The 9,453-nt window shown below is 39.5% G+C and overlaps 1 protein-coding gene across 1 annotated transcript; it reads left to right on the top strand.

The window, feature by feature from the left end:
* Positions 1-205: 205 nt before the first annotated feature.
* On the top strand, positions 206-772 carry LOC138897450 (uncharacterized). The gene has a single exon (XM_070183421.1). It carries the CDS (start codon positions 206-208, stop codon positions 770-772), a length of 567 nt encoding a protein of 188 aa, XP_070039522.1.
* Positions 773-9,453: the final 8,681 nt, after the last annotated feature.

Below are 9,453 nucleotides of genomic sequence, written 5' to 3'. Positions count from 1 at the left end.
TTGGGTGTGTATTAATGCAACATGGCAAGGTGATAGCTTATGCTTCTAGGCAACTCAAGAATCATGAAAATAATTATCCAACACATGACTTAGAACTTGCGGCAGTGGGGTCCATGTGGATGTATTCACAGACCATAAGAGCCTTCAATATATTTTCAAATAGAAGGTGCTAAATCTGAGGCAGAGAAGATGGCTTGAGTTACTCATGGACTATGACATCGATATCCTATATCACCTGGGGAAAGCCAATGTGGTAGCGGATGCTCTTAACCGAAAATCTATGGGTAGTTTGGCTCACTTGGAGGCATGTCAGAGGCCGTTGGCCAGGGAGGTTCACCATTTAGCTAGTTTGGGAATTCGTCTTGCGGACACTAGTGAAGGAGGTGTAGTTGTGCAAAATAGGGCTGAATCATTGCTTGTTGTGGAAGACAAAGAGAGGCAATACGATGATCAATTGTTGGTACAGTTACAGTTGAAGGAGTGGATTCACAAACATAAAACAATGGCTTTTCCTCTTGGCACGGATGATGGTACAATAAGGTACCAAGGGCGGCCATGTGTTCCAATTGTAGATGGTCTCCGGGAAAGAATCATGACCGAGGCTCACACTTCTAGGTATTCCGTGCACCCACGTTCTACGAAGATGTATCTTGATCTCAAGGAAGTCTATTGGTGGAATGGCATGAAAAGAAATATGGCAGACTTTGTGGCAAGGTGTCCGAATTGTCAGCAAGTCAAGGCCGAACACCAACGGCCTGGTGGGTTGGCATAAAATATAGAAAATCCAATATGGTAGTGGGAAATGATTAATATGAATTTTGTGGTAGGATTACTCCGCACTCCGCACCATTTGAGGCACTATATGGTAGGAGATATAGATCTCTCATTGGGTGGTTCGAAATTGGGGAAGTAGAGTTGATAGGGCCAGACCTCGTGCATCAGGCTATGGAAAACGTTAAGACCATTAAGGAGTTCAAAGAAGATGATTGGGTATTTTTGAAAATTTCCCCCATGAAAGGTGTAATGCGATTTGGTAAGAAAGGGAAATTGAGTCCGAGGTATGTCGGATCACACAAAATCATTCAGAGGATCGGTGAGGTGGCGTACAAGCTTGAGCTACCACCCGAGATGTCATTACTGCACATGGTATTCCATGTGTCTATGTTGAAGAAGGTAGTTGGAGATCCATCAGCTATTGTGCCGGTTGAGACCATTGAGCTTAATGAAGAATTGTCATATGAAGAAATCCTAGTTGCCATTCTTGAAAGACAAGTTCAAAAGTTGAGAAATAAAGAAATTGCCTCCGTGAAAGTGTTATGGCGAAACCAGCAGGTTGAAGAGGCCACTTACGAGGCCGAGGAAGAGATGAAGAAGAAGTATCCTTACTTGTTTGAATAGGTGTGTAATCCTTTTTATGAACTTGTCGCCTATGAATTTTGTATCACTTGTTCAATTAATATAAAGTTGTTCCTTTTGATTATATGTTGTTTACATGAGGCCACGGTTGGTATTGTTATGAGTTAGGTTACATTGTTGGTTTGTGTACATGTTTTTAGGATGTGATTCTGGGGCTCTCTAACAGGTGGATAGGCCTAGTTACAAGGGAAACTCTTGCAAAATTTTTGGAAATTTAGGGAGTTAGTTAAATTTGGGGCTGCTGGTGTGTGGTATGATAACCGAGCTGCATAAGTTGATAATAGTTGACCTTGATCCTCATTCGAGGATAAATGATCTTAAGTGGGGAAGGATGTAAGGCCCCGTAAAATATTTCCTAAAAATCGGGATTTTAGTGATGCCGAAATTGGCATAGAGGTTAATAGTAGTAGAAGGAAATGTTTTTTTGCAGAAATTGGCATTTTTGCGGCCATTAGCGGCTGCATAATCACTCTGCGGGCCGCAGAGTGAAGCAGTCTTTTTGGCCAATTTTGAGGTGAATTCCACGGCCAATTATGCGACCGCATAACCGTTTCGCGGGCTGCACTTTGGCTACATAATCGTCCTTGGACTTTTGCGGTGGGAGGTTCTGCGGCGCATTATGCTAGCGCAAAATAGGTCTTTGTGTCGCATAACAGCCGTAGAGTGAAGCAGGCCATCCCAGTTCCCAGGGCCACTTTTCGCGGTCATTTCGCGAACCGCATAACCATTATGCGGTTGCATATACGACCGCAGAACCTGTTCCGGAGCTTCATTTTTAGGGTTTTTAAACCCAACCCTTCTTCATTAAAATATGTACCATACCTTATTTTGAGCACATTTCTGATATTCTAGAGTGAGATAGAGAGTTCTTACAGTGAGGGAGAAACCTTCAACCTATTATCCATCAATTCTTGCTCAACCATTGAGGATTAACAAAGGAAGTCTTCACCCTAAAGGTAGGAATCTATGTCCTAGCTCGCAATTTCGAAATTTTACAAAAATGGGTTTAATAGAGAGACAAATATTGAGTGTGGGGGTTGTTGTCTTGCATGCATGTATCCTTGAAGTATGTGGGGAGGTTATGAGCTAAAAATGGTAGAAAATAGGTTGGGGAATGGTGGAATCTTCCACAAAAAGGGCCTTAAAACATTGATACACACCTAGTGTTTGATAATATGCTCAAATGAGCTAAAACCATGATAATATTCCTAATTTTAGTCCAACTTGTTATATTTCTAAAATAGATCGAAGTTGCTAAGAATTCCGGAATGTGGTAAAGTTTAAGGAAACTCAATTGAGGTATGTTGGCTAAACCCCCTTCTTCTTAGAATCGAATACCACGGTGTTCATGTAATTGGTGTAAGTTCTTGATCATTATTGAATTGGCTATTCCTAATGTGGTTGTGTTGAAAAATGTATGTTCAATATTTATTCTAAATGTTTCATCATGTCATATTGCCATTCTAGGATGTGTTCGAAATGTGGAATATGCGTTAGAAGTGTTAAGACTTCATGTGAAGATCGAAATAAAGGCTATTATGCCAAATTGTATAAAAAGCCTCTATGTGCCTAAGATTTCCAAATTGCTCATATGTGAATATAATGTCTTGAATGGGAAGCCTTATTGTTATTGACAATGATAATGATATTTGAATATGGGAAAGGGAACTGGACTATGAAATACGGCCAAGTGCCCAGAATGACTTTGTAATCGTGATCACTAGTGACAATGAATTGAAATGATATGAAAGAAGTATGATGTGAATTGATGGACTGAAAAAGGTAACGTCTTGGGTGAGACAGCCTAGCCGATCAGAACGTGATCGGACGCCATGCCACACACATGGTGGTGACTGTGCTGAAAAATGATAATTGAAATTGTGGTTATGGTTGATGTCTCAAGTGAGACAACTTAGTCGATCCGATCGTAATCGGACTCCGTATAAGAATACGGTGGTATTGTGAATGGTGGAATATCGGCACTAAAGATCACCCAACCTAATAACATGGAAATTAACTTGAAAACTTATGTGATCCTTATTTCTTGTTCCACTTTAGACTATAAAGAGGTGTGTATTTTGAGATATAAAAGGTGAAGAAACTAATAGAAAGGTTTTGTTATTGTATGTATATGATCTTCCTACTGTCTAATTAATGAAATCATGCCTCCTCTTAATCATGGGTGAGTTGGGTAGAAAGTGTCTACCGGGCTTACTCGAGCAGGTTCACTCGGTTGAGCCCCGGTCACGCTTCCCGTTTTTGCGGCGTGACATCTTTCACCTCTTTTCAATAAATTGGCATAAGTGGCCACAATTATAAAGTCATTCTTGGCACTTGGTGGTATTTCATAATTCCAGTTCCCCTTTCCACATTCAAACATCATTATCATCATCAACAACAATAAGGCTTTCCATTCAAGACATTAAATACACATATGAGCAATTAGGGAATCTTAGGCACATAAAGGCTTTTCATACAATTTGACATAACATCCTTTATTTGATCTGACTTGAAGTCTTAACATTTTTAACACATATTCTATATTTTGAACACATTCTCAAATGATAATATGACATGATGAAGCATTTAGAATACATATTGAACATATATCCTTCAACACAAGCACATTCAGAATAGCCAATTCTATAATGATCAATTTGGGACTTACACCAATCACACGAACACCATGGGATTCAATTCTAAGAAGAAGGGGTTTAGCTAACATACCATGTCTGAGCTTTCCTTAAGTTACTAAAACGCCCCAACACTTCTAGCAATAAAATTCTATAGGAAGATAGTGAAAATCGAAAATCGATTCCCATGATGTAACTCTCTTAAGAATTTTGTCTAACACCTACATGCGAAATAGACTACAAGGCTCTACAATGGAGAACCTTTCATCCCTCAACCAATTTCAACAATAAACTACCCAAAATTGTTCATTACTACACATACTACAACTTTGTGTCACATGCATGACCTATTTTAAACCCTATAGTATTTTTGAACTCATAACCTCTTGTATGAAAGCTTAGAAGTAGGACTTACCCGGATGAAGGATAATCTAGTGATTGACTTCCTTGATTCTAGAAGATTGGTGTAAGATTGGATGATTGGGAAGTTAGGTTTTCTCCTTCTCTCTCTCTAAAATGCTCTTACCTCTGTCTAAACTCACCAGAAAATTGCCCCAAATAAAACCCCAAAGGCTAATTATTAAAACAGGGTCGGGTTATAAAACAAACTAGAATTTGCACAGCCGCGGTGCATGGGGCGCTACGTGGGGCAGCACGGTAGTGAAAAATGTGTCAAGAAACGAAATTTTGAAGTGTTCTAGAAATACCCAAAGTCGCGCCCTGTGGGGTGGCGCGGTAGTGTAGAATTCTTCCAGCTTTTGGTAATTTGGTCATAACTTCTTGTAGGAGTGTCCAAATGACAAACAGTTTGAAGTGTTAGAAGCTAGACTCAAAGAAATTTCATTTGATAGGTTGTTTATCACATAAATACTTATATATATATATATATATATATATATATATATATGCTTGTTCAAAGTTTGTTCTTGTGCGTACTCATTTGAAACTTTAGTCTATCATGAAAATTTCAAACTTGCCTTACACTTAGGCCTTTCCTTAGGCCCCACATCACTTATAATATGCCTCGTACACTTATTATCGTATCCAATTGATATCCATCATATTAATCGCCCTCTTCTGCATACAAAGTAATATAATTAGCACACATCAACTTTCTTAATAGCGCTTAAGTACTTCAAAATTTTTCGGGGTGCTACACATGATGCCCAAATTATCAACAAGTGAAGGCCGAGCACCAGAGGACCGGTGGGTTAGCACAAAACATAGAAATTCTAATGTGGAATGGGGAAATGATCAACATGGACTTTGTGGTAGGACTACATCACACGTCTTGTAGGTATGACTCAATCTGGGTGGTTGTGGACCGACTCACGAAATCAGCACACTTCTTACCCGTTAAGGCTACCGACACAGTAGAACATTACACTTAGTTGTATATTAATGAAATAGTCAGGTTGCATGGAACTCCAGTTTCTATTATCTCAGATCGAGGGGCACAGTTCACGGCTAATTTTTAGAAGAAGTTTCAGTAAGGTTTGGGTACTCAAGTGAATCTTAGTATAGCCTTTCACCTGCAGACTGACGGGGAGGTAGAGCTGACTATTCAGACGCCCAAGGATATGTTGCGCGCTTGTGTTCTTGACTTCGGGGCTAGCTGTGATGATCATTTGCCGCTTATAGATTATCCATACAATAACAGTTATCGTGCTAGCATTCAGATGACACCGTTCGAGTCTTTATATGGTAGGAGATATAGATCTCCCATTAGTTGGTTCGAGATTAGGGAAGCAGAGTTGATAGGGCTAGACCTTATGCATCAGGCTATAGAGAAGGTTAAGATTATTACAGAAGGGCTGAGAACTGCCCAGAGTCCTCAAAAGTCCTATTCGGATATATGTCATAGGGATTTGGAGCTCCAAGAGGATGATTGGGTATTCCGAAAGGTTTCCCCAATGAAGGGGTAATGTGGTTTGGTAAGAAGGGGAAATTGAGTCCAAGGTATGTCGGACCATATAGAAATATTCAGAGGATCGGTCAGGTGGCTTGTAGGCTAGAACTACCTCCATAGATGTCTTTAGTGCAACCGGTGTTCCACGTATCCATTTTAAAGAAGGTTGTTGGGGATCCGCCACTTATTGTTTCGGTTGAGACTATCGAGGTTAATGAATAATTGATTTGTGAAGAAACTCCAGTTGCCATTCTTGATAGGCAAAATCGAAAGTTGAGGACAAAGAGATTGCCTCCGTGAAAGTACTACGGCGAAACCAACAAGTCAAAGAGGCCACCTGGGAGGCCGAGGAAGAAATGAAGAAGAAATACCCTCATCTGTTTGAATAACCATGTGTTTATAAAGTTGTGTTCCATAAAAATGTTAAGAGTTTACCTTTTATGAATTATGTATCATTTGTACACTTGATGTTAAGGGTGTTCCCTTTTGGTGATGTACTGCTCGTAAGGCCATGGTTGCCATTGTTTCTATAATATATTGCGTCGTTGGTTCATGTATATGTTGTTAGGGTTGGTTTCTGGGATTCTCTGACAGGTGGATAGGCCCAATTACAAGGGAAACTCTGGCGAAAATTGTGGAAATTTGGGGAGTTAGTCAAAAGGTTGAACTGTTTGTGTGTTATAGCAGCCGAGTTACATTGGTTTCTAATGGCTGATTTTTGACCTCATTCGAGGACGAATGATCTTAAGTGGGAGAGGATGTAAGGCCTAGTAAAATATTACCTAAGACCCGGGGTTTTGTGGTGCCGAAATAGACTTATGTGTTGACGATTTTAGAGATTCTTCGGTTGAACAATGCGTTAGGGAGTTGAAGAAATTATTTGGAAGTGCAGGGCATTTCTGCCATCCATTTTGCGATCGCAGAATTGATATATGGACCGTCGATCCGCCACATATTTAAGCAGAAACTTGGGAAAATTCTTGGACCCTTATGCGGTCCATTATGCGGGCCTCATAACCCATCGCAGACCCTGCATGGAATTTTCCAGAGGGGGAGTTCTACGGCGCATTATGCGATCGCAGAATTGGTTTTAGGACCATAGATCGGCCGTAGAACGAGGCAGAATTGCCCAGTTATGGAGGGCCATTATGTATTCCATTTTACGAATCGCATAAGCATTATGCGGTTGCATATGCGACCGTAGATCTTTGTCGGGGCTTCATTTTTCTAATTTTTTTTACCCTACCCTATTTTGATTGAAAGCTCTTGGGGCTCATTTTGAAAGAGAAATATGATATTTTACAAAGAAGGGAGAGTGTTATAGTGAGAGATAAGGAGACCCTAGTCTAATTTTTCAACAATTATTGCTCAAGACTTGGCGAATTCACAAGGAAAACTCACGAGGTCTTCATCCAAGAGGTAAGGTTCTAACCCTAGTCTTCGATTTCGAGTTTAGGTCGAAGATGGGTAATTGGGAATATGATTCTTGAGTATGAGAGTTGTTTATTTTAGATGCATGTACCACCAAGGGTAGTGTGAAGGTTGTTGAGCTCTTTTGGGTAAACTTTGGATAGAGCGATGAAAGAATCTACCATAAAGAGGACCTTGAAAACTTAATGCACACCTAGTGTTTGATAAAATGCTTAAGTGAGATGGAACTATGAACTTACTCCTAATTTATGTTCAATTTTGCTATATTACTAAATAGATAGATGAGGCTAAGAATTTGGGAATATTGTAGTAATTTAAAAAGCTTGAAGCGAGGTATGTTGGCTAAATGTCTCTCTTATAATTGAATTCCCGCGATGATCTTGTAAGTCCTGAGTTGTCCAGTATGAATTGACTTTTCTGAATAAGTTTGGTGTCGGATAATGTATATATATTAATATGTTAAATATGTGTTCCAGAATATTCTTATCATATTGTGCTATTCTTCAGGAGGGTATTTGAAGTATGAGTATGTAGTAAAATGTTGTGACATCAAGTCAAGTCCAAATGAAAGTGATCACACCAAATTGTATAAGACATCACATGTGCCTAAGACCCTAATTTGCTCATGTATGTATTTAAAAATCGTAATTTGGAAGGCCTTGTTGTTGATTACCCATGATGATGTTTGAAAGTGAAATAGTGAGCATGAATTATGAAGTACTACCAATGTGCCAAGAATGATATTGCGTTATGGCCAATGATGCCAATAAAATGAATAATATGTAAAAGAATATAAATTGAGTGGTAAATACTTTTAATAATAAATGCCTTGGGAGTATCGTTTAGCCACCGAGGAAGGGTAGGTCGAAAAAACCTAACCCCAAAACTACACGTGCCGGTGTAGGGGTGATTGAGGGGTAAATCCCTGTGTTAATGTGTTGAGACTGTTTCCCCTTATATAGTATGAGATTGGAGTGTTGAGATGTTTCTTCTTAAATGGGATTAGATTATTGCTAGCGATATGTGATGTGATGTCGACCCACATGGCATTGTGGTGAGACGGCTTAGCCGATCGTGCTGAGATCAGACGTCATGCCGCGCACATGGTGGTATTGTGAGTGTATGTCTCAGGGTAAGACGGCTTAGCCGGTCGAGCAGAGATCGGACTCCGTGCTAAAACACGGTGGTCTATCGGTGCTAAAAATCTCCCAACTTAAATTATTGAAACCTATTTGAAGTTTACCTTTGCACTAACTTGACACCTTGATACTGTTTGAGTCTCTTATTGAGTTAATGTTATATTCTTCGTTTACTGTTGCTTGTTCTATTAATAGGGTGTTTAATTTTACATACTAGTACTACTCCATATGTACTAACGTATTTTTTATCTGGGGCGCTGCATCTTTAATGGATGCAAGTGGTTTCATAGTAGGTGGTATTGATCAATGATAGCAGTACACCCTCTCCTCAACTGATTTTGTGAGCCCCACTTTATTTTGGGGTCTTGTATCTTTTATCCTTTGTACATAGTATTTTGAGGTATAGCCGTGGCCTTGTTGCTGGCACTGTCATAACACTCTTTTGTTTCTGTTAGAGGATCCGTAGACATAGTGTGGGTTGTATATGTTTTTGGGAAAGTTAAACTAAAAATACTGTAATCGCAAATGCAAAGAGGAAAAATCCTTCTGCCTGCTCCCTCTTCACCTCGAGATTGCGAAGCGCTGCAACGCATATGAAAACCAGCAATCCAAAAGCAAGAAGAAATGGTCTGAAACCACCCGGAATCACACAAGAATCTCCGGACCCCATCCAATCATACCAATAAGTCCCAATATCTTATCCAAACTTTTCTAAATGCTCCAAACAACATTACTAACATAAAAACTAAGAATCGACAACCAAAATGCATATTAAGCTTCTCTTAAGATCATTATACTCCAAACATCAAACCAAACTTTCGATTCAAGCCTTACCAATCCCAATTTAACTCAAACTTTGCACACAAGTTCCAAATGACAAAACAAACCTATTCAAACATTCGTAACTAAAATTCAAACACGATAG

This window comes from Nicotiana tomentosiformis, chromosome 8, assembly GCF_000390325.3.
Source record: "Nicotiana tomentosiformis chromosome 8, ASM39032v3, whole genome shotgun sequence".
NCBI lineage: Eukaryota > Viridiplantae > Streptophyta > Magnoliopsida > Solanales > Solanaceae > Nicotiana > Nicotiana tomentosiformis.
Note: the sequence above shows the minus strand (reverse complement) of the source record. Positions and strands in the feature narration are given on the sequence as shown.

Excerpts from the sequence above, each read along its gene's own strand:
- LOC138897450 (XM_070183421.1), top strand. The coding sequence starts at position 206 with ATGGACTATGACATCGATATCCTATATCACCTGGGGAAAGCCAATGTG.